Source organism: Pseudovirgaria hyperparasitica (genome assembly GCF_010093815.1).
Source record: "Pseudovirgaria hyperparasitica strain CBS 121739 unplaced genomic scaffold EJ05scaffold_3, whole genome shotgun sequence".
Lineage (NCBI taxonomy): Eukaryota > Fungi > Ascomycota > Dothideomycetes > Acrospermales > Acrospermaceae > Pseudovirgaria > Pseudovirgaria hyperparasitica.
The window spans coordinates 1,450,622-1,473,259 of record NW_022985551.1 but is presented as its reverse complement, the minus strand read 5'-3'; the positions used below and the strand labels follow the sequence as shown (position 1 = coordinate 1,473,259).

Genomic DNA, 22,638 nt, shown 5'->3' with positions numbered 1-22,638 from the left:
TACCATCGCCTATAGACCGGCTAGAAGCGCCAAAAAAATGCTCGCGGGCAAAGTGCTCATGAATGTGCGTATGACGACGTGGGCCCAGCTGGCTAGCAAGAATAGGACTGGGCCGGTCGGAGGTATTACTCTGCTTTGCTGCGACCACGTACGTCAAGTCGACGCGCCGGGCAGCGATGCGGACAAAGTCCTACCAGGCCGCTCCAATCGATCGGTCTAAAGTTACACAGATTCGGCAGTGTACAGACAGGAGTGAGCTACAGCATCAGGTACTCGAGCGTTGCCAGCCTGCTTGTCTACTGTCGAGAGACGTATTGTCTCCCGTGAACTGCAGTGCGTTTAGGGTGCGGTGCGGTGAAGATGACTCTCGAGCATTACACACCACATGCCGGCTTACCACTCTGACTGATGGACGAGTGAGAGTGTCCGCAGCCGGCCGGCGTGTGCCAGATGGTCTTGCAAGATAGATGATAGAGCCGAGCATGAGGCCCGCTGTGGATCGCTATGGTCCTCCTGCAGGTCATGGAGCCCAACCCCGAGAATAACGCGTCAAGACCTGCGCCAAATGTTCAACTCTGTCTAACCAGGCGACAGCGTCTTGAAGCCGGGCACTCTTCCCGAGGCGTCGTGAGCACTCAACAGGCTGCACTTTTAAAGACTTATTATGGCAACACATGGTGAGAGGTCTGGAGCTGCGGTGTAGAAGTGGTCACCAGAATCAGCTTCATGTCAGCAGCGCAGGCTTTCGGGCTCTGTCATTGGACAAGCTTCAGCGGAAAACCTGACTCTGCAGCCACACGAGAGAAAAACTGTTTAGGAACCAGAAACCCGTAGTGCCGAACTGAATGAATGAGCCGCCGGAACGAATTGCACTTTATGCACTGCACACAAACCCAAGAATGGGGAGCGCTGTACATCCATCATGCGGTTGACCGTTGGTTCGCTTCGCGAGGAGAAATGGCCGTGTGGGCTGCGCCATTGCACCTAATTCGCCATCCATGGGACCACGTAGCCAGTGGATGTATGAAGGAACCTGTTTCCCCCATGGCACGACTCTGTTAAGCCCTGTGGAAAGAATAATTTGTATAGATTAACGAGAAATTTCAATGTTCCTCCGTTGCCGACACGGTATTAATCTTTCGATCTCCAGACGTCATGTCATGACCTCACTGCTGCTCAGCATGTCGAGCAGAGAGAGCCCAGGGCCACTATGTCGGCACTAGCCAACGCGGCCGGCTTAGGCATGCCGAGAACAGGCGGAAGGAGAAGGATGAAAGAATATTGGAGCCCTGGTGGACAAGCTGCGACGTGGCCCTTTGTTTTGTCTCATCATTCCTGAGATTCTCAGATGCTCCATCATCAATGCAATGCCACAAGTCTGGTGTATCTGCATGACGCCAACCTGAACCCGGTCGCCCCCCGAGCAGACGTTGGCTCGAGCAGCGAGGATCGCAAGCAAGACAGACAGACAGACACATGGCCCCACGGGCAAACGGGGCAGGACAGCCATGCTCCGCCCGCGGATCGGAGGTGGCAGCGCAGCACAGCGCAGTGCAGCGCATCCATCATGATTTGATCAAGTGTATAGTATCATCATCAAGGGGCGCAGACATGACAAACGGCAGTGGTGACTGGAATAGACGAGCACGTAGGGATCAGGCTATTGCTTTCAATGAAAGTACAGTAGACTAATACAGTAATACTATGCATTCATTATGACTAACTACTACCAAGTGCTTGTGTGGAGAAGAAGCGAACGACACCAGGGCAAATCAAGGACTGGATTTAATTTCCCAGGTCGGCCTGTGTCGGGAACGGGGACCACACTGCCACAGGAGCGAGAGAATGAAAAGCCCAATTATTGTGCAGCAAGTGTGTGTGTGTGCAGCATGAGCGTGTTGTTTTTAATAGGGGGGCGATAATTATTAAGAAGAGTACTAGCACGAGTCGGTGTTGGACAGGCAGAGAGACCAGCGTGGGTGGGCAGGGCCAAGAGTCGGTCCAGTCAGGAGGGAAGGAAAAAGGCTTTTTTCGCCAGTCGCAATTTTGCGCGTCCGTCCTGGGGGTGGTGGTCACTTTACTGGTCACTGGTCAGTGGCGTCGTGTGTGTGTGTGCGTGCAATGCCGCCGCCGCTCCCCCCAGTCCAGTCCATCACTATTTTCCCTTAGTCCAGGTCGCCCAGAGTAGCGCCAGGGTCTCTCCTCTGACTCTCTCTCTCTCGCCGCCCTCACCACCAACACAACCCACACACACACACTTTCTCCCTTTCCGTCTCCTACCCTCATCATACACTCTCTCTCGCACTCTCCCTTCACCCTCATCCTCTCATCCTCCACACCTCTTCTTTCTTCTCCAATTCCGATCCTCTCCGCTCCTGTCAACCTCTCGATCAATTTCTTCGCCTCTTGCAAACTGCCTACTAGCGTCGTCCTTGCTCCCGTAGCACCTTTATCGGTTACATCCTCGCAGCTTCTCCGTTCCTCGATCCACCACGTTTTCACTTCTTGAACACGGTCGAACGACTGTTCTACAGAAAGAGCGAGCCTATAACCTATGAAGACTACTCGGTGATCTTCGATACAAGAAAAGTTAACCGACGACTGCGCTCTCGTCACATTTGCATAGACCAAGCCCCATCATTCCTCATCCTTAATCAGGTGAAGCCTGGTGTGATTCTTCGGTCATCTATCAAGGCGCATTTCAAAACCAAGTCTTGCAGCAAACTCGCCGGTGTCATCATTTCTCGCAGCGTTCGACTACACCTCTTGGGTCCTCGAAAAACGTGGCTTTGGGATTCTCCTCGCGATTTTTCTGCATCCTTCCCTGCCTGAACCGCCACGACGACTTGCCCGATCGACAGGTCTTGTTTCGAAGTTTCGAAGTTTCGAAGAAAGTTTGTCTACTCTCTCCCGCAAACACTTCACATTTCATTGCGGCACAGCGATCTATTCAGTTAGAGTCGTTTTGCCGTTCTGTGGGATCTGTCAAGTCTACGCCACACATTCCTCACTTTCACTTCACCTACCTACGCAGCCTCAATTTTTCAGCTGCCACCTGTCCAACCACGCGCGCACCCGGGACACGTTCCTCCCTTGTTGAGCTTCACTCAGGACAAGCTTGTCACCGCTGTTCAAAAGTCGCTCCTCGCCCTTCGAATTTTCAACGCTTGCTTTTCTTCAACCTACAGCTTTCTCACTACCTAAAAGTTTCCATCCTTCTATCGCTGATCCATCACAACACCATCTAATATCGCTACCACTTGCATGATCGCCACCGTCTAGATCTACAGCAAGCCCTTCAGAGCTTCTGCTCGTGCTCTTTGCGGTCGGGAATAGAAGAAACAGTAAGCCTACAGTCACGATACTGCGCGACACCATCTAATGCATCAGTCTCCAGGGTGCCGTCAACACCAGTTTTTTCTATACCATAGCGCCTGTACCAACCAGCCATGCCGGCTTACTATCCCCGTCACATGCCTCGGCATATGCCTCTCACTCCCCCAGAATTTGTCCCTGGTTACAATAACAGCTGTGCCCGCCAGTATCCACAGCTCACACACGGGGCACCATCGTTGATGAGACAGCATGACGACGGCGGTTTTGGTTACTCAGAGCGCTACGACCAGCCACATCTGCCGTCTGTTCAGTCAGCTCTTATGTATGGACAGCAGCAGCATCACGGTGGCTATGCCAACAACGCAGTTGCTTCCTACTATGAGCCTGTCGTAGCACCGATTCTGCCTCCCATGCGTGGAACGGACCAGCGGACAATGGCCGATGCAGACATGCTGCGAGCACAGCGCAACACAGACGCTCGGGCCACCCAGCAGAAAGAGGAGAAGCCAACTGGTGGTGTCTCTGCAAATCTAGACTATGAGTTGGATGTCATGACTGATTTTGTGTCTGACATGGCACAGGGAATGTATGCACTTCTTCACTCCCCCATCTGCATGGCAGATATTGACATCTTTCGAAGCATTAGCCCCAATCGTCCACAGCCTCCTTCTTTCCGCAAGTGGGTCGGTGGTGTTCTCACTGCCACCCGGCTTCCGTCAGCGACCATTCTTCTGGGTTTGCATTACTTGTCGTTGCGCATGACACAGCTCTCCCAAGAAGGCCCGCAGATGAACCCGGAAACCAACTTGCACAGGTTCCTTACCCTCGGCCTTTTACTAGGCAGCAAGTTCTTGGACGACAACACCTTCATCAACCGGTCTTGGGCTGATGTCAGCGGCATTGTCGTGGCTGACCTGAATGTGCTTGAGTCCCAGTGGCTGAAAGCCTTTGACTTCCGATTGCACCGCAATCCTGAGGAGGCCCAAGGATTCACCACGTGGCTCAAACACTGGAAAGAGTTTGAAGCGAATGCTGTGGCTCGTGCCAACCGCCAGACGAAGCTAGCACCGATCGATACCTCTCTGCACCAGTACAGCGGCATGAAGAGCTTTTCAACGAACCCCTACACGGCTGGTTTCAAGCAGCTGCCTACTCCTGACTACTCGCTGAAGCACACGCCTTCTCAGTACAGCGCTCCGGCTTACTCGCAGTACGATCCATGGAGTGCCAGGTCCACGCATGATCATTCTCCAGCCTCGACTGCACCTCTTTCAGGCCCTACCACGCCCGAGTATTACGGCAACGCGACCACCTGGGCCCCTCCACCACCGCCTGAAGGTTACTCTCGTCGCACTATGTTTGGATTCCCTCCGGCTTCACAGCCAATGGCCGCTCTGCAACAGCATCTGCCTAGCTACGGGTCTTCTTGCTTTGGTGCAGCTTCCCAGCAGTACAATCTTTACAATGGTCATCCTCCGCATTGCTCGTGCTTCCACTGCTGCGCACGACACCCGCCGTACATGATGACTTCCGGATTTGCCACGCAGCCTGTGGCTGGTTAAGCAATCTGGATGACCATCTCCGACCAGCACGAATCTTGCACAGCGAACATGTCAATGAATCCCCAATCCACTCTGACGCTGTCACAAGATTCACGAGCGCCATCTTGTGTGCTCACTAAAAGTTCACTTGGCACCTTGCCTTTTCTCTGTCGTTATTTAAGACTTTGTTTTGTTTCCTTGCGCATGTTCACGATTCCCTGGCTGTTTCAACGCGTCCCTGCTTTGCGTCTACATATTAGAGGATCGACTCTGCATGGGCTTTCACTCCGATTACGGCAAAGACTCCTTTCCCGGGAAGTCCTTCTGCTGCGAGCTCGGAGCTTTGGCAGTTGCAGTTGGAAGTCACCCCTGCGTGCTATTCAAGCCTGGCTCTGCATGTCCATTTTCATTCGCAAATCTGGGTTCGGAGATTAGCTCTGGTGATGGCTCCAACGTTATCTGGCCCTCAGTCAACGTGCCATACCCGCGGCTACTTGCTCTCCTCTGCAGTCCCTCAATATTGCGCGTCATTTCGACTCCTTGTGCGACCTTTTCTTGTTTGAGGCCATCACTTGACCGACAAACTGACTCGACTACGCATATCGGTTCTCCGGTCTTGGCTGCATCCACGCATGCTGCCGCCTATTCAATCCATACCCTAGCCCTGTTCATGAAGACGCGCCATCATTGGCGCATTAAAACACTATAGAAATGGTGCGACTATTACGACTGCACTGCACATCATTCCTAAACAGCATCGGTTTAACTTTATGACCACATTTTGCTTTCGCTTCACCCTTACTTTCATGAGCTTTCTCGTCTATTTCTCGCATCACCAATCTTGTGCATCATGTTAGCGGCTATTTGTAATTGACGACACGGTTTCCTTTTTTTCTTTATCACACTGGAGCGCGTTTATAGGTTCTTTCTCATGCCCCCTTTATAGTTCGGCCCCGCTTGAAAGGTTTTTAAACGATTCGATGGGCGAGGGAGTTTGTTTCCTCTTTGTCATGTTCTCCACATTGGTGTCGATAGGGCAGTGAATGGGCGTGGACTCCCAAGGCCCTTACCACTCAATTCTTCTGTCTTCAGCTGGAAGGTCGCTAAAAAAAATTGTTATTGTAAGGCGTTCTTCGGAAGCTACATTGCAAGGAGCTGTTGGTTGCGATTTCTATACTTCTTCTTCACCTCGCACTCCGTATCTGCAAAAGACGTACGGTGGTGATTACATGTCTACATTCCCTACTTCTTATTACCATCATCGCATTGGGCTTAGACGAAAATTTGGTCATTTTGCACGGGAAACACTTTGTGCTTTGTTTCATTCCTTTTTACTACTCCCCAAGGTTCATAGGGTTGAGATTCATCACAGAGATGAGGTTGAGAGAGTGCGTTTGGGCACCGCTATCATATGGGTCATTAGATAACAAAATTACAATCGAAACATTTGGGCCGCCTTTGGGTCGGCTTTTTAGTTGGGAATACACGCTGAGTTGTTCTTCATCATTCCACACCGTTTGATTGACAGTGTCGCCTGGCATACGCGTGGCAGCATCACGAATCCCAAAGCGTCGGATTTGTTCGCCCCCTTGTCAACCATCCCGTTGGTGTGTTTCCCGTTCGCCGAATCTCCTGCGTCCGTCATTCACGACGTTGTGTACTTACTAGTCAAGGTCTGCGATGCGTTCCACATCACACTCATTCACGGTCTAGGCTCCGAACTCTGTGCCATCATCCTTGACCTTTCCTTTTTTTCCTTTCTCCAGGCCATAGCATCCATCGGCCATGGGGAAGACTCCTGAACTCTGCTGCTGTTGATGGGCAAAGGGGGGTGAAGTTCACGAATGCTGTTCTACAGATTCATTTCTGTGCGGTGCACCGCCATAGATATGGATTGGGGTTTTGAGTAACTTGTGTATGTATATGTGTATGGATATACGTCTTATTTTCAGTATTATGTGCGTGCTTTGCTCGTTTTGAGTCTGTTTACATTTACCTATCTCTCTCCCATCCTCCCTCCAAATCGTACTCGTTTGCGCCATTCTTGCTTGCTTGCTTACTCTTTCTTCTCGTCACATAATATTAATCATGGCAGTCCACGACAGCGGCAAGGCGATTTGGAGGGGGCGTGTTTGTTTGATTTTGGGGAGATGAGTGTTTTTTTAAGGGGGGACGGGGTTTTAGGGGTTGTGGGAGGGGAGTGTTTAGGGGGTAGATGTGGATGTGGGCGTGGATGTAGATGTGGAGAGTTCATAAATGGATGGATGGATGGATATACATGGAATCGAAAGCCAGACCTTCCGTTCCCCCCTGGGCTGAAAAATATCAGTTCACACGAGCGAGAGATTTTTTAGGGACAAAGAAAGACACCTGTGACTCTTCCATCAAGCAAGCAGAAGCAAGACTGTAATCCGTTGGAACCGGTGTATGACACGGACATATCAGGGAAAATCGCAGAGGACAAACGATTCGTGCCACTTTTCCATGCTCTCGTGTGCAGTGGAGGCAAGTCGAGTACAGTGGTGGAGGCAAGTCCATTTGCATTGTGTCAGGAAACCGACGTTGGGAGCAATACGTTGTTTTCGGTTCGCGGGAGAAGTGAGCAAAAGAATGCTGAGCAAGCAGTGCGCGCCGTTTGCTTTCGTGATACACATACATCTTTGCTGTCAATTTTTTTTCTTCCAGATACCTGAGGATTTTTAGCTACCTTTACTATCTGCTGCCTTTTTCTTTCCAGTCTCTCTGTTTCCATCATCGAATACATTCCCTTAGCGTCATCGTCGACGGCTCTGTCTCGAACTACCACGACTCCGATGACACAGAGTCAACTGCTTTCGCTCCCAAGCGAGCTTCTCGATAAGATTTACAAGTCATGCCTCACCTCAGATAAACCCATCTACGTGACCCGTCCAGGCGATCGTATATGGGAAGAGGATCGTTACAAGCCACTCTGCCTCGCCCTTCTGCAAACCTGTAAACAGATCAACGACGAAGCTACGCAATACCTGTACGACAACGAAGTCTTCCTCAAGGACATCAACGCAGCCAAAGTCCGCTTCGAAGCGAGACCTACAAAATGGGCTTCTTTCCGCCGCTTCATCGTCAATGACATACCGGATTCCTCCCGGAAGTGCCGCATCGGTCCTCAATTGGCCCCTATACTTGCCCGCACAACAGACTTGAAAAAGCTGACTATTAATTGCAAAAACCGCCACGACGTCAGCTTACTTGGAAACCTGTTCTGCACCGGGAATCCGGATATGTGGGACAGCATGGATGGCGAGCGGGGGGATGAGGCATCTGGCCAACTCAAGGATGTCGAGTACGGTTCTCGCACTGATGGTGCGCTGGACGGTCTCGAAATCGTTACTCGTGCTGTAGGTCTCGACAACGCCGCCCGTGCTCTAGGTTTCAATGATGATACCCTCGTTACGGTGCATTCTGCAGTGTATAGAGTATATTTGGGGAAATGTTTGCAGCAATATAGAGCGGAAAAGGCGCAAGAACACAAAGACAGCGAGTAAATCCGATCAGGTCGGTGCCTAGTGGCTACTTCGAGGACCAACGGCAATCGCTCTATGCTGCAACATCATTACTGGTGGACGTTGCATGCCATCTTCAGAGCGATATTCTTGCATAGCTTTTGACTCGAGAAACACAATATAGGAGTAGGAGAAATCAGAAACTGGAAAAAAACATGGTTGACAGCCCACGAGCAGGATTTTGAAATATTGGTCGTTAGCAGACGACGACTACGAGACACGGACCTTGATCATCATAATCCAGAATAGAAAAGAAAACAATGAAAGACTTAGACCTAACGCGTGCATCCTGGCGTATAATAGTCATGTCATGGAACTGATATCCCACCTACCTGTCCACTTTCAAGCCCGACACGTGATTGTATCACAACAATCGCCCACTCCTAACCTCACCTAACTCCCCTAATCTAAATCGCCCTTCCAATCCTCGAACATCCACCCATGTCCACCGCCAAAATGGCGCCAAACCGCCTGCTTTCGCTCCCGCGCAAGCTCCGAGACGCCATCTGGAAGCTCAGCCTCGCATCATCGGAGCCAATCGCCCTACACAGTTGCTTCCAAAGTCCCGGCAGCGCACACAGCAAGGAAGAACACCCAGGCAAGCACAAGACGAAGGACACCCCAAGTACAGCCCTCCTGCAAACCTGCCGCGCGATCAACACCGAAGCCACGCCAATCCTGTACCGCAACGTCGTGTGCGTGCGTACGACGGACGAGGGGATAGAACAAAGTGTAGATGCGCTGCGTCAGATGCGCGACAAGGCAGTGCTGCTCCGTCGAATGGATGTGTTTGTCATGGACGAGAGCTGCCGCGAATACAGATCTATAGGGGCGAGTATTGCGCCGATACTACACCTTGCGACTGGGTTGGTGCGGTTGGTTGTTGACTGTGACTGGAGGCATGCGGTCAAGTTTGAGTGGATGGAGCCGGTCGTCATCCATTGCTATGCGCACTTGCCGAATCTCTATCGCGGGGAATATATTGGTGGGTACGAGATGTGCTTGTCGAAATTGGAGGTCGTCATTAGGCACATGTATATTGAGGAGAGGGAGGGGCCAATCGATGAGGATGTTGTGAGAAGGTGCCGCGAGACGCATACACTCGAGACGAAGCGCAACTTGAAACGTACGTTGGCGGACTATCGTCATCGTCTTCGCAACGGTTTGAAGCAGGAAGTCGAAGTGAGGACTGTTAATGATGAGGAGGAGCAGACAAGCTTGGTTACAGCCGTGTCCTGCACGTGAAAGTTTGGGCGATGGATGTAACAGGATGGAAACCTGGCCGAAACAAAGCGTCACTTCCTAGCTCTTGGCACAAGGGATGAAGCTATGTCCAACAAAAGTCGATCCGATAAAGCTTGGATGGAGAATTGACAGAAGTATAAACTTAACCTCTACTATATCTAATAAGTTTATATAAGGTATTTCCTTATTAGGAATAGCTTAATATTAGTAATCGATATTACTAATATTATCTACTTATATATATAAATACTCTATACTCTTATAGAAGTTTCTAGAACCCTCTAGAAACTTCTAGAGGTCTTTAGAAACACGAACTTCTATAGAGTTCTATTAGGTTCTACTATAGAGTCTATAAGTTCTATAGAGTTCTACTCTACTCTATTCTATTCTAAGGAAACTACTAGAGCTATAGAACGTATACGTACGTCTAGAGGTCTAGAAGATTCCTATTATTAATTAAGAGAAGGATCTAGAATGTATAAGGAGGAATATATAAGGAACGGTCTCTCTATGTATTTAGTTCTCTCTCTATCTAGTCTTTACTTTAAGAATTATACTATATTCTTATTATCTTTAAGCTATACTCCGCCGATCCGTTTATTATATAATAGTCTATTACGGCTAGATCCTATTATATAACTCTATTTAGATATATATTCCTTATATAAGGAATATTATATATCTATTTATACCTGCCCTTTTCACAAGAAGAACATATAAAGATACTTGGTTTCTCTATGTGGAAAGAAAAGGAACTTTATGATACCAAGAGATATCAAACCTCAACACCATCTTCTCCGCGCATGGCCTTTCTCATTCGCAATACTTCGTGCTTTGTGACGAACATGCCAGTGTTTCCAAGCTCGTCGTCACCCTCATGCCCTGTGTCCTCCAAGCTGCACGAGTCCAGACTATCGACTAGATCGCGCACCTTGGATCCGGTCCATGTGCCTGATATCGTGGTCCAGAATACGCGCTTGATTCCGACAGAGTGCATGTATGTGATGCAGCGATAACACGGCCGAGAACATGTGGCTCGCGGTGTCGGAACAGTGATTTCTGTGACAGTCGCTGAGACTTCTGATATATGACATGCATCACTGAGTTCATCGTGGAGCGAGGACAGACTCGACGGCCGAGATGACTTGGCAGGCGCGCTGCTACGCTGGTCAGTGATTGAAAGGAGTCTGAAGAGTCAACACACCTAGGCTCTGAGACATCATGACCACAAGACGGTGAGGCGGGCGTGTTCGAGAGACGAGCAACATACAGATCCGCGCCATGAAGACCCGGATACTTCACCCGCTGCCGGACATCATTATGTCTTTGCTGCTTCAACGACGACAAAATCTTAGCCCCCGACGGACTGGATTTCACCTCGCGCTCCGAACGCTCATTCGAATTCTTCTCCTTCCCATTCTCGTTCTTCACCAACACCTTGTGCTTGCCATTCTTGTTCCCTCCACTCTGGTTGATATGCAGGCCCTTCAAAACCCGACTCTTGAACCTGCAGCTTGCCGGTGGCCGGCTCTGCGGCACAAACCCGGGCGACGTACTCCTCAAGAACGGCTGCCCGGGCTCGTTTTCGTTTGGAACCACCCGGTACTTTGAACGTCGGTTTAAGAGAACACTGGATCCTGCCAGAGTTCGCGGTGGAGGTGGCTAGAGCGGAGTGGATGGCAGCCATCTCGGCATGCAGGGACAACGGCATAGAAAAGCCCCGATTATTTGGCTTGGGCTTTGGCTTGTGCTTCGACAACTTGGACTTTGTCTTGTGCTGGGTCGCAGCAGGCATGGAGGTGGACAAGCCCGTGCGGCCACTCTTCAGGACGCCGCTGTTGAAACCTGGGCGATAGTCGTTGAAGCCGCGTCCGAGGACTTTGCCGCCGCTGACGATGATGCAACCATGTCGGAAGTGCAGGGGAGAGGAGGCCGCCTGCTCGAGGCACAGATTAGTGTAGTTGTCAGTCTTCATTTCGATGAGGAGTTTCTGATTTCTCGTAGGATCCTGAATACTGGAGCGGCGGAGATTTGACCGGCGAGTTCTGTAATAGATATTTCTAGGAGGAGCCGGGATCCTCTTGGCTGAATCTTCTAGTGTCTTGTGTATATCTTTTGCTGCGCGTCATCTGAGGCTTCTTTTTGTCGTGATGACATTCAAAGCTGTCACCGCGCACACGCCTCCGTGAGTCCGTGCGCGGCGCGGCACGTCGCACGAAGTCAGTTTACAACCTCAAAAGTTTCACACACCGACAACGATACATGGATATGGTACCAGCGTCTCTTAACTATGGCAAACTGGATTCTTTTCCCTCACTCCGCCCAAATGACGCTGCTCAGACCGTCTCCCTTTTTCGGCGTTCCGACTGGGCCGACTCTCAAATTTGCGACCAATTCACCCAACCGGCCTGTCTCCGTGTCTCTGGAAACAATTGCAACATTTGATGATATTTGATTTCCGATTGCCATCTTATCTCCGGCCTTGTTGATCGAAAATGTCCGTGGGTATGAGCCATAAGAAGGCGTCAAGGTCAGGAACGACATGTCGCCCATGGGCGAGATAGACCATGTTGCTATGGAGTCATTACCAGAGAACGACCCGTCATTCCGATTCGACGTGTAGATAAATTGGCCGTTGACATGGATTTCACCAGCACCAGCACCGGAAGGAGCTGCCTTGTTCTCAGGGTATGGACTCAACTCCTGAGTCTTGTTGAACGACGGACACCCGTGTGCGGGATAAAACACGCTGTAAGCACTTATCGTGTTTTTCAGCTCGTTGAGTACAAACAATTTGGTCCCTGCTCTCGTACGACTGATGCGCGAGTACGATGAAGGTGGCGTCCAGAATGCAGCATGTCGCGGCCCTGAACCACCGGTCACATTCAGACCAGGACATTCGCTCAGCATTCCGTTTTCCTTTTCGACGGAGTAGACGCGAACAGTATCGGCTCCAAGATCAGGCGAAAAGATGTACGCGCCCGTTGGATCAGTGAGCACCTGATGTGGATGAGAAGCATCCTGTCTGGCTGGATCGGGACCCGGGGAAGATAGATTATAATTGAATGTTCTCTGCGTTGTCGACGCAGCTGTCAGTGGCAGCTTGAAAGTTGAGACCGTTGATGATCCACTGCCACGATTAGTATGGTTGTGAGGCAATCGTTTGAACCATACATACTAATGCGCGATCGCGATATATCCGATGCCACTGTCACCACCGTACAGAGTGCTAGCTACACCACTCGGAGGAGCATCCACCTTCACCTGGGGCGTAAGCTTCCCATCTTCAGTGATACTTAGGGCGCTGAGAGAGCCATGACCACCGTCAGATTGCTCATCGGAACAGTACAAAGTCTTCGTGGTGTGAGGCTCAAACGTGAGCCATGACGGTAGCGATCCACAGGCTTTCACCTTGGATGTTTCGGTAAGACTGGTCCCTTGCAGAGACAAAGAAGAAACATGACCGGCATAATGCGACACAAATAAGTCTTCACCAAGCGTGCAAGCCGCGAAGAGTGGGCCCAAGACGATTGCTTTTCGCAGTGTATACATATGGACTAACATGATTGCCAAGATCAAAGTGAGTAATGGCCGTGAAACAAACAGAGAATAGAGCTGAGAGATGGCGTAGCCTCAATATAATAACGATATCTAGCTCACGCTTTGATTACAGTTCCCCTCTTTCAGGGACATACCTATTAGTGGACCTCCTTCGGTTGTTACAGGTATAGGGCCGCTATACATAGCATCCATCGACTTGGCCAAGCGCCGATCCATGCGTTCATCTCGCGGGGAGATCCTGGCAGCATACACTTAAGATTGATAAATGCCGAGAAAGGATCCCGAGCATGACAGCACGGTGTTGTTTGAAGTACCGGCGGTCCTATTCTCCCACTTACCCCAGACATACTGTATACTGAATCTATGGGCATGGCTTGCACATGCAACGGTATTATCTTCGTCTTGCATCAGTGCTTATTGAGAGGTAATATTCCTGTTAAGGTATGTTTCGATCCTAGATAGGTACTAGAACATGACCGGACTGGAAGAAAACTATAAGTTCTACTGGTAACTTCACTTAGTAAGCAGATGAGGGGCCTCCTACTAAGGTCCAAGTTCACTGCAGGCTCCCGCCATCCATGTCTGCCCACGTCACACTAAAGTTAAGACCTTGAATAACATAGGATTTTCTGAGACAAAAGCAATTAGACTTTCATGCGCTTTGCCACATGCCGCTCAGACTGATGTCGTGTAATTAAGTGTTTCGAGCAATCGACTTATCGGAGAAGTGCGGGCCCTGTCCATCTCCGCTCTGATGTATGGGCTTATATGATTATATCAAGCCCATCGCCACAGTGCTGTAGGTCACGCAGTTGATAATCACGCACGATAGCGAAATGTTGCTCGTATCATCTTTGTGGCTCTTGGCCGCCTCCATAACCCAAGGCAATGCTTACCTGCTTGGACGCTCGCCCATCACTGAATGTCTGGACGACTCTTCTGTTCCTCAGGTAGCCCCTGGCTCAACAAACTTTACAAGCCTTAGCAAGCCTTTCAACCTTCGAGTGCCCTTCACTCCGGCTACGATTGCGGTCCCAGAGGCGGTTGACCAGGTCCAAGCCGCGGTGAAGTGTGCTGCCAAACTCAAGCTTACCGCATCTGCCAGATCTGGAGGCCACAGCTATGCGTCCTGGGGTCTTGGTGGGGAGGATGGCCACCTAGTGATTGACATGAAGCGCTTCAACAAGGTCCAGCTGGATCAAGGTAGCAAAATCGCCACCATTGGCTCCGGATCTCGTCTTGGAAATATTGCGTTGGGTCTGTACGACCAAGGCAAAAGGGCGATATCTCAGGGCATGTGCCCAGAGTCAGTAACACTGTTATCATCATAATCATCCCACTAATGAACGACAGAGTCGGTCTGGGTGGATTTGTTCTTCACGGTGGCTTCGGCTATTCGTCTCGCCGAAAAGGCCTCACCCTCGATGCAATGGTTGAGGCTGAAGTCGTACTGGCAGACGGTAGTCTCGTGAAGGCATCTCAATCCGAGAATTCTGATCTCTTCTGGGCTCTCCGGGGCGCCGGATCTTCTTTTGGAATCGTCACCAACTTCAAGATTCAAACCTTCGAGGCACCGGAGGAGAACACAGTCTTCGAGTATGCCCTGGGTATCGAGAACAGCAGTGCTGCTCAAACAGCCATTGCAGCAGTCCAGGAATTTGCAACCACCAAGCAGCCCAAGGAACTTCAGACACGACTCTTCATCAACAAGGACGCCTTCTCCCTGGTCGGCATCTACTATGGTCCTCAAAAAACTTTCTCCGAAGTCATCGCACCCCTGACTGCCAAGCTTGGTAATCCTACAGGTAAGATTGCTGACAAAGGCTGGATCGATAGCCTCCTCAAGTATTCCAACGGCCCATTGGAACAACCTCTCGACTTCTACGACAAGCACGAGACATTCTTTTGCAAGAGTCTTATGGGCCCAGCGCTCTCCTCCGATGGCCTCGTCGCCTTGTCAGACTACTTGTTCACGACCGCGAAAGCCAACACGCGGAGTTGGTTTCTGAACATTGACCTACACGGCGGCCAGGGTTCTGCGATCAGCGAGGTTGCCGTCGACGCCACCGCGTATCCGCACCGCAATGCTGTGCTGAAGATGCAATTTTACGACAACATCAATAGCAAGTTCCAGTTCCCGGCAGACGGGATGGACTTGATGAATGGGTGGGTGCAGAATGTAGAGAAGGCGATGCCGGACGCGGTGTTTGGGATGTATTCGAACTACGCAGATCCAAGTCTGAGTAGGGATGAGGCACACAAACGGTACTGGGGACCGAATTATGCGAAGCTGGAAGAAATTAAGAAGAAGTATGACCCAGAGGCCAGGTTTAACAATCCGCAGGCGGTAGGAAGTGGTTAGATTGTGTAGAGAGGGGATGAGGAAAGGATTGAAGACCGCGTGGAGATAGCTTGCCCTGGTGGCACATTCTCCCTTTCCCTGGTGTGTTTATCACATACTGTGAGAGTTTTTCGTTGTACATGGATGTCTTCGCGAACAGCGCGTGAAGTGTGATACACCAAGCCTCAATTTTATACAGAATAGAATATTTGATAAATGTCTTAGAGGAGGCTAAATACCTCTCCTAAAGTCAATCTCGGCCCCCGATAGTGTGATTGTTAGAATGTCATGGATGATCTTCCTTTACGATTAAACTTTGTTCAAAATAAGAATCTTGATTTCTTGTTCTCAGTGCCCTTTGAGGGATTGAACGGCACAATTGATGACTGTGATTAGTTTTGAGACTGATTTCATTCAGCGAGGAAGCTTGAGGAAATGCGTTCCTATGCCATCTCAAGGACGATGGAGGTCTTTTAGTGCTTGTATATGTTCTGTGCGTCCAGTAGGGCTGAAGATGATCAAATTGCAGGGATATCGAGTCATTGGCTTGAACATTGAAGGCAATATAGCTCTGGGAGAGGTGGTTCATTCTCCTGGATCAAGTCACGAATCATCCGTAAGTGCATGTAATTGTGGATCCAAGGATGTTCTACCGCGTACGCGTAGTTGGCCTTGGCATCTCTCGTTCCGGGTTGGTGTTGGTATAGCTCAAACCGATACTGAGACGCAACCACAGGGGAACATCCTCACCGGCCTCCACTCCACCAGCCTGCGACTTTCCTCGCGCAAACACTGCTTCCGTGACACTTGCACACTCCATCGCTCGTTCCTGTTGTCCCTTCAAGTTTCTTTTCTTTGTACTATATCTATCTCTAATCATCTGGCGTAATGCGCGGCCCGTAATCATCCCACCCACCTACCCCCGAACCACCGCCGCACCAGCTGAAGGATTGTCCACCCTGCGAGCCAGACGCGAACCCACATTTGCCATTCGCGGCATCAGATGCCTGACGAGAAGCACCCGTACGAGGTGCAGGATGCGCCCATCCCGTCGTATGAAGAAGCCACATCCTCCAATACCCACCTTGGTCCGCGAGAAGTCAGCGACGACGCCGAGAGGCAAGGTCTCTTACAGCCCGACGCTTTCGCTACAAGCTCCGGGAGCAGGAGACGAAATGGCTACTACCAGCCCCCGAGCGTGCAGAGCGTGCGAAATAGTGAAGACAGCGATTTGAGTCTGCCGGAAGTGAACGGAGAGATTGCAGATGAGGATGAGGAGGAGGCGGAGTTGCGGAGGGAGTTGCATGAGATGGACATTGACGACGAAGAAGCGGCAGCAAGTGCAAGAAGAGGAGGAGGAGGAGGAGGAGGAGGAGGGCAGAGCATGTTTTCGAAGAGGATCAGCAGTCTGACAACAACATTATCGAGAATACAGTTGCCAAAACTGAACGTACGATGGCTGACGGGTCGAATACGGATGCCTTCGGTCTCGGACAGATATCGACCCTCGTTACCTATAATAGCGCGCCTATTCGGGCTCTTTCTTGTTGTCAGTCTGGTCTACTTGCTATTCGTGTCGGAGATGTTCCCCGGCATGCAGTCAGGAGGGCTCGGAGGCCAGACTTTCAACCCGGAATGGGTTCGGAAGTTCGCTCAAGGAACAATCAACACAGACCGGATACGGGATAATCTAAAATACATCACGAGTTACGATCACGTCGCAGGTACAAAGGGTAATTATGAGCTAGGAACATGGATTGAGCGTAGATTTCAGGCGGGTGGGCTAGAGGGTGTCATGGTCGAGGAGTACGAAGTGTACCTCAACTATCCGGTAGAAAACGGCCGGAAGGTCTCTATCGTTGAACCTGCAGATAAGGCGTGGGATGCAAAGATTGAAGAGCCTGATGCCTACGTTGCACCCGGCGCCGAGCAGAGTACCCAGCAGACGCTTGCTTACCATGGTCTCTCGAAGCGCGGATCTGCCCAAGGGCCTCTAATATACGCACATTACGGATCTCGGGAAGATTTCAAAAGGCTTGCAGACAAGCAAATTAAAGTAGAGGGGGCTATTGTCATGGTGCGAGCCGGTGGCCATCCGAAAGATGCAGCATCAAAAGTAAAGGCCGCACAAGAGGCGGGAGCAGTGGGCTGTCTGATCTACACAGATCCTAGCGATGATGGATTTGTCAAGGGAAAGACCTGGCCGGAAGGCAAATATCGACCTCAAGACAGCTTGGAGAGGAGCTCAGTCGCATTGACAAGTTATGTTGTAGGTGACGTTCTCACACCCGGTGATCCAAGTCGACCGACTGTACCGCGAAAGCCTAAACATAACAACCCTGGTCTCGTCAAAATACCATCTTTACCACTATCTTGGAGTGACGCTAAACACCTCATAGCCTCCCTTGAAGGTCACGGTGAAGAATTGCAAGACGATTGGCGAGGCGGTGCTGGAGATGAAGTTTGGTGGTCAGGTAACGAGGAATCGCCCATTGTTCGAATACAGAACGAACAGTCCGAGACAGACACGCAGAAGATTCACAACGTCATTGGGTACTATCACGGGTACGAGACGCCGACCGAGAAGATCATCGTCGGCAACCATAGAGACTCGTGGTGTTTCGGAGCCGCCGATCCTGGAAGGTAAGAATTAGGTGACTTGACTACTGGTTGACTTGTCTGACATCCCATAGTGGAACCGCTGTCATGCTTGAAGTCGTTGACACACTTGGCCAACTCCAACGCCAGGGTTGGCGTCCTGCCCGCTCCATCGTCTTCGCCTCCTGGGACGCAGCCGAATACAACCTCATGGGCTCGACCGAATTTGTGGAAGACCACATTGACGACCTACGATCATCCGGCGTCGCATACATCAACGTCGACAACGGTGTGTCTGGGGACAACCTCCACCTATCCGGCTCACCTCTGCTTGAGCGCGCCTTCACCCGCATTCTCGGCCGCGTCTCGGACCCGGTGCGCAACAAGACCTTCAGCGAGATCTTCCAAGACACTCCGACTAAAATGACCAACCTCGACGCCCGTGGGGACTACGTGCCCTTCCAATCTCTCGCCGGCATGACGACTCTGGACTTCGGTTTTCGCGGCGACGGTGGGCCGCTGCACTCGTGCTACGAGACATACGAATGGATGCTCGAGCACGTCGACCCGGACATGCACTACCACACAGCACTCGCACAGATATGGGTCCTACTCATCCTCGACCTTGCTCAAGAACCCATGCTGCCGTTCCACTTCAAGGACTTCTCCGACAGCTTCAAGGACTACGTCGACGAGCTGGAGATGGACGCCATTGCTGCAGGCGCACAAGCAGACGAATTCGACATCACACCGCTGCGCGAGCTCAGCGTCAAGCTGGAGCGCGAGCTCGTGCAGTTCATGTCGTTTGAGGACCGCTGGTACAGCCAGGTGCTCGGCACAGGCGGGTTCGAGAGTCGCACGAATGCGGCCCATCGCTGGGGCCATAACAGTCGCGCCATTGCGTTTGAGAGCCATTTGCTCGATTGGCCGTGGGATGCGAAGCCCGTCGATGGCGTGGGCTATGGCGTGAGTTGCCCCGTTTTTCATCTCACCTACTAACCATATACATGTGTATATATTGTTGACTGCATACTAACGAGAACAAAAGATCCCCGGCCGCGAACAGTACAAGCACGTCCTCTTCGGGCCCTCGACAATCGACGGCGAAGGCGTGACGTTCCCGTTCATCCGTGATGCGCTCGAAGTGCGCGACTGGAAGCTGGCTATGAAGATGATGCTCAAGACGAGGGATATCATCTCGCGCGCCAGTGAGACGTTGTTGCCAGGGCATTAGCCTTGCCGTACATATCTACATATACCTATGCTCTTTCTCTCTCTCTCTTGTCGTTGTTTTCATGTGCATATATCTTTGCCTGGAGCGGTGGGCGTTGGCTTCGTCGTCAGCGTCATTGGCGTGAGGTTTTTCCTATGTAGGATAGGGTAGGAGCCGTACATACACATGTGTTTTCTTCGACATGTAAGTGGATATTTCCTTTGTGCAAAAAGAACCAATTCCTTGCTAGGTAGGAAATTTATGCCGGATTAATAGCTAGATCGCACCGAGCTGGCTGGCTATCATGACGTCGATAGGCTTCGTGTGAGGCTGTACTATGATGAATACCGCCTTCCCGATCAGGGTATATATTACATGTCTAAATTGAAGCTATACAGGACAGGAAGTGCTGAGGCTGCGAAACACATCGTCTGTGATTGGCCAGCCCTACGAAGCCACAACGCACAGCCCCCACCTTCTCATCTATGCTATGTAGACATCCACACACATCTACTCTTGAAGCACGGGCCATTTGAAACATCAGGTCGGTAACAATCCAACATCAGCACTCAAACATAAACATCGCGGGGTAAGGGAGCTCTGACGAATATCTGTCACATCATCTCTCACCATCTGCTGATCCAGTCGCCCGTATTCACCACTACGTTCGTCGCTGCAGCCCAGGTCTGACTGTTCAATCAAAACAGCATTCCAGGACGAGACTTTAGGGTCTCGCATCACCTCTGGCGCGATACGACGACGCATGCGAGAGAGGACAGCAGCGTTGCAGATTAGCCTTGCATTGCATTGCACCACCCGGCAGTGTGCCTTGTCAGCTTAAGTCGGGGTTTGCCTTGTCGGCCTTGTGTATGCCTTTATTTAGTGTGGACCATCCCTTTTCCCGGCACGTCGAGTAAACCTGCTTTACTCAGTGGGAAAGTGTGAGACAGGCGACGTCACAGTCGTTGCATCCATACCTACTCTCAATACGTTTATCGAAAGATTATTGCGAGACACGGTTACGGCTTTGGACGGACTGTCGGGCTGATTCGATCTGGACAGGCTTCTTCCTAGTCTTTTGTTGATTGATCACTTTTGAGAATTCTCGACGGGACTTGCACACACGACTCATCATGGGGTCCATCTCGGCATCGGCACGACAGGTCCGCATGCTCGTCATTGGCGCAGGAAGTCGAGGTCACGCCTATGCGTCGGCCATCACCACGCACCGACACGACACTGGACCAACACATATCCCCGCTATCATCGCAGGCGTCGTCGAGCCCAACACGTATAAACGTGGAGTGTTTGGTCAAAAGTACATTTGGGGCCCTGCAGGACGCACCAGTCCATGTGACGGCGAAGAATGGACAGATTGGCAGACATGGGTCGAACATGCGGAGACACATGGTGCGGGGGTGGATGCCATTGCGATTTGTGTTTTGGACGAGATGCATGTTGATATCCTAGCTGCGGTCAAGGGCCTAGGAGTGCATATCCTGTGCGAGAAGCCACTTGCACCGCGACTGGGTGATATCCAGACAATTTGGGATGCGTATAAAGATGCGGGAGTGGTGCTGGGCGTGTGTCATGTGCTGCGGTATAGTCCACACAACATCATGCTGAGAGACCTGGTCAGAGTGAAGAAGGCTATTGGGGACATCGTCAGTGTGGAGCATACAGAGCCTGTTGGGTGGTGGCATTTTAGCCATTCGTATGTCAGGTTAGTGAGATCCAACCTTCCTCTGTATATTTCCCCTCTTCGTGTCTTGTGGGTGCCGTTGCGGAGCTGCATGAATAAGGCGTAGTTGTTCATGGACAGGCACAGTGGGCATGGACACGGCAGTTCACGGGAACGGCACGTCCTGGCCGACCCTTATTCTCCATCGCAGCTTGGATGGCAGTGGTTCATGCGCAGTAACGCGATCAGGCATCAGAAACTGCGGGCAGTTATGCTGTTTGTGAAGATTAGTTTGGCTGACATCGAGTGGTAGGGGAAACTGGCGCAAAGAGTCCAAGACAGCGCCATCGCTGATGACTAAATCATGCCATGACATTGACTTTCTGCTCTGGCTCATGTGTTCACCGACACATGCGGAGAGTGACGAGCCGCCCCACGCACCAAAGTATGTTGCCTCTTCAGGTTCGCGCAAGTTGTTTCGCAAGACAAGGAAGCCGACTGCGGCGGGGGAAGCCACCAACTGCCTATCGTGCCCAATCGAGCAAGACTGCATTTATAGTGCAAGGAAAATATACGTTGAGAGACGGCTGGAGAAAGGAGATACCGACTGGCCAGTAAGCATCGTCAATCCGGAGATTGAGGAGTGCTACAAGTCGGCCGGTCTGGAGCCAGCAAGGGATATGCTACTCACCAACCTCAAAGAGGACTACTCTAGAGAGATGCCCCAGGAAGAGATAGACGCACGTCCATGGTTTGGCCGATGCGTTTGGGAGTCTGATAACGATGTGAACGACGATCAGATTGTGACCATGACTTGGGAAGACGATCCAATCGAGCGTGGGCACGGGACCGCGGATGCCCTTGAAGGACGTGCAGAGAAGACAGCGCAGTTCCACATGATTGCGTTCACAGAAAAGCAGTGCGACCGTCGAGGGTGGATCTATGGGACCAAAGGCGAGATAGAATACGATAGCTTCACCATCAAGGTGCATGACTTCGCAACGGGCCGGACTGAATCATTTGTCCCTAAACAGATGGGCGGGGGACATGGTGGTGGAGACAGTGGACTAGCGAGACAGTTCGTTCTGGCCGTCGACGCCGCAATCAACCAGGCAGTGCCGGCAGAGACAGCACAGAAGCGATATCTGGGATGTACTTTGGAGGAAGAGATTCGAAGCCATGCCTTTGTTTTTGCTGCAGAAGAAGCTCGCCACGATCGAAAAGTCGTGGATTGGGATGTATGGTGGCATGACCATGTGCAAGCATAAAGAAGCCTACTATGAGACGCGCATCAGCAAGGGGTATAGTATCGCCAATACGGCAGGCTTGTAGGAGGAAATCGGGGCAGTGATGTGTTCGCTGAGGTTGCATCACTTGCAATGCTTGCATCAGATGCCTTGTAGAGCATGACTATCAATGCTCTTTTGAGTTCGGCAAACGCCTGACACGGATCTTGTTGGAGGAATGAGGCTCAGCATGACAAAGTAAGAGTCTATGCGATCTGTGTGAATGAAACGGCTAAGGCTCTTGGGAGTTCGTCGGCGTCAACGGAGTGAGGGAGTGTAGAGTCGGCGGCACTG

The 22,638-nt window shown here is 51.1% G+C and overlaps 9 protein-coding genes across 9 annotated transcripts; 8 read left to right on the top strand and 1 right to left on the bottom strand.

Annotated features, from left to right (window-relative positions):
- Positions 1-1,135: 1,135 nt before the first annotated feature.
- EJ05DRAFT_524474 (uncharacterized protein) lies at positions 1,136-2,832 on the top strand (the record flags this gene model as incomplete). Its single annotated transcript, XM_033748820.1, has 4 exons — positions 1,136-1,678; positions 1,735-1,872; positions 1,942-2,090; positions 2,425-2,832. Exons 1-4 carry the CDS (start codon positions 1,477-1,479, stop codon positions 2,830-2,832), a joined length of 897 nt encoding a protein of 298 aa, XP_033603624.1. The 5' UTR covers positions 1,136-1,476.
- Positions 2,833-3,168: 336 nt separating this feature from the next.
- Positions 3,169-5,025, top strand: EJ05DRAFT_255032 (uncharacterized protein). The gene is made up of 3 exons (XM_033740203.1): positions 3,169-3,344; positions 3,391-3,922; positions 3,977-5,025. Exons 2-3 carry the CDS (start codon positions 3,450-3,452, stop codon positions 4,896-4,898), a joined length of 1,395 nt encoding a protein of 464 aa, XP_033603623.1. The 5' UTR covers positions 3,169-3,344; positions 3,391-3,449; the 3' UTR covers positions 4,899-5,025.
- Positions 5,026-7,487: 2,462 nt separating this feature from the next.
- EJ05DRAFT_483566 (uncharacterized protein) lies at positions 7,488-8,401 on the top strand (the record flags this gene model as incomplete). Its single annotated transcript, XM_033745267.1, has 2 exons — positions 7,488-7,501; positions 7,615-8,401. The coding sequence occupies 2 exons, from the start codon at positions 7,488-7,490 to the stop codon at positions 8,399-8,401; spliced, it is 801 nt and encodes a 266-aa protein (XP_033603622.1).
- Positions 8,402-8,630: 229 nt separating this feature from the next.
- On the top strand, positions 8,631-9,795 carry EJ05DRAFT_254947 (uncharacterized protein). Its single transcript, XM_033740202.1, has one exon. The coding sequence runs from the start codon at positions 8,861-8,863 to the stop codon at positions 9,662-9,664; it is 804 nt and encodes a 267-aa protein (XP_033603621.1). The 5' UTR covers positions 8,631-8,860; the 3' UTR covers positions 9,665-9,795.
- Positions 9,796-10,129: 334 nt separating this feature from the next.
- EJ05DRAFT_473711 (uncharacterized protein) lies at positions 10,130-10,370 on the top strand. The gene has a single exon (XM_033743451.1). The coding sequence runs from the start codon at positions 10,139-10,141 to the stop codon at positions 10,301-10,303; it is 165 nt and encodes a 54-aa protein (XP_033603620.1). The 5' UTR covers positions 10,130-10,138; the 3' UTR covers positions 10,304-10,370.
- A 69-nt stretch (positions 10,371-10,439) lies between these two features.
- Positions 10,440-13,228, bottom strand: EJ05DRAFT_483564 (putative isomerase YbhE; the record flags this gene model as incomplete). Its single annotated transcript, XM_033745266.1, has 5 exons — positions 10,440-10,821; positions 10,869-11,171; positions 11,221-11,709; positions 11,982-12,794; positions 12,843-13,228. 5 exons carry the CDS (start codon positions 13,226-13,228, stop codon positions 10,440-10,442), a joined length of 2,373 nt encoding a protein of 790 aa, XP_033603619.1.
- An 833-nt stretch (positions 13,229-14,061) lies between these two features.
- EJ05DRAFT_461805 (FAD-binding domain-containing protein) lies at positions 14,062-15,798 on the top strand (the record flags this gene model as incomplete). Its single annotated transcript, XM_033742660.1, has 2 exons — positions 14,062-14,531; positions 14,579-15,798. 2 exons carry the CDS (start codon positions 14,062-14,064, stop codon positions 15,585-15,587), a joined length of 1,479 nt encoding a protein of 492 aa, XP_033603618.1. The 3' UTR covers positions 15,588-15,798.
- Positions 15,799-16,310: 512 nt separating this feature from the next.
- On the top strand, positions 16,311-19,792 carry EJ05DRAFT_461802 (Zn-dependent exopeptidase). Its single transcript, XM_033742659.1, has 3 exons — positions 16,311-18,209; positions 18,260-19,130; positions 19,213-19,792. Exons 1-3 carry the CDS (start codon positions 16,570-16,572, stop codon positions 19,396-19,398), a joined length of 2,697 nt encoding a protein of 898 aa, XP_033603617.1. The 5' UTR covers positions 16,311-16,569; the 3' UTR covers positions 19,399-19,792.
- A 422-nt stretch (positions 19,793-20,214) lies between these two features.
- EJ05DRAFT_254879 (streptomycin biosynthesis protein StrI) lies at positions 20,215-22,438 on the top strand. Its single transcript, XM_033740201.1, has 2 exons — positions 20,215-21,100; positions 21,372-22,438. Exons 1-2 carry the CDS (start codon positions 20,511-20,513, stop codon positions 22,324-22,326), a joined length of 1,545 nt encoding a protein of 514 aa, XP_033603616.1. The 5' UTR covers positions 20,215-20,510; the 3' UTR covers positions 22,327-22,438.
- The last annotated feature ends 200 nt before the right edge of the window (positions 22,439-22,638 follow it).

What these genes read in the sequence shown, in the direction of transcription:
- EJ05DRAFT_254947 (XM_033740202.1), top strand. Translation starts at nt 8,861, where the DNA reads ATGTCCACCGCCAAAATGGCGCCAAACCGCCTGCTTTCGCTCCCGCGC.
- EJ05DRAFT_255032 (XM_033740203.1), top strand. Translation starts at nt 3,450, where the DNA reads ATGCCGGCTTACTATCCCCGTCACATGCCTCGGCATATGCCTCTCACT. An exon ending in TCTGACATGGCACAGGGAAT is followed by an intron (nt 3,923 to 3,976) that starts GTATGCACTTCT and finishes CATCTTTCGAAG; the next exon opens with CATTAGCCCCAATCGTCCAC.
- EJ05DRAFT_473711 (XM_033743451.1), top strand. Translation starts at nt 10,139, where the DNA reads ATGTATAAGGAGGAATATATAAGGAACGGTCTCTCTATGTATTTAGTT.
- EJ05DRAFT_254879 (XM_033740201.1), top strand. Translation starts at nt 20,511, where the DNA reads ATGGGGTCCATCTCGGCATCGGCACGACAGGTCCGCATGCTCGTCATT. An exon ending in TTTAGCCATTCGTATGTCAG is followed by an intron (nt 21,101 to 21,371) that starts GTTAGTGAGATC and finishes ATCGAGTGGTAG; the next exon opens with GGGAAACTGGCGCAAAGAGT.
- EJ05DRAFT_461802 (XM_033742659.1), top strand. Translation starts at nt 16,570, where the DNA reads ATGCCTGACGAGAAGCACCCGTACGAGGTGCAGGATGCGCCCATCCCG. An exon ending in GGAGCCGCCGATCCTGGAAG is followed by an intron (nt 18,210 to 18,259) that starts GTAAGAATTAGG and finishes GACATCCCATAG; the next exon opens with TGGAACCGCTGTCATGCTTG. An exon ending in TCGATGGCGTGGGCTATGGC is followed by an intron (nt 19,131 to 19,212) that starts GTGAGTTGCCCC and finishes CGAGAACAAAAG; the next exon opens with ATCCCCGGCCGCGAACAGTA.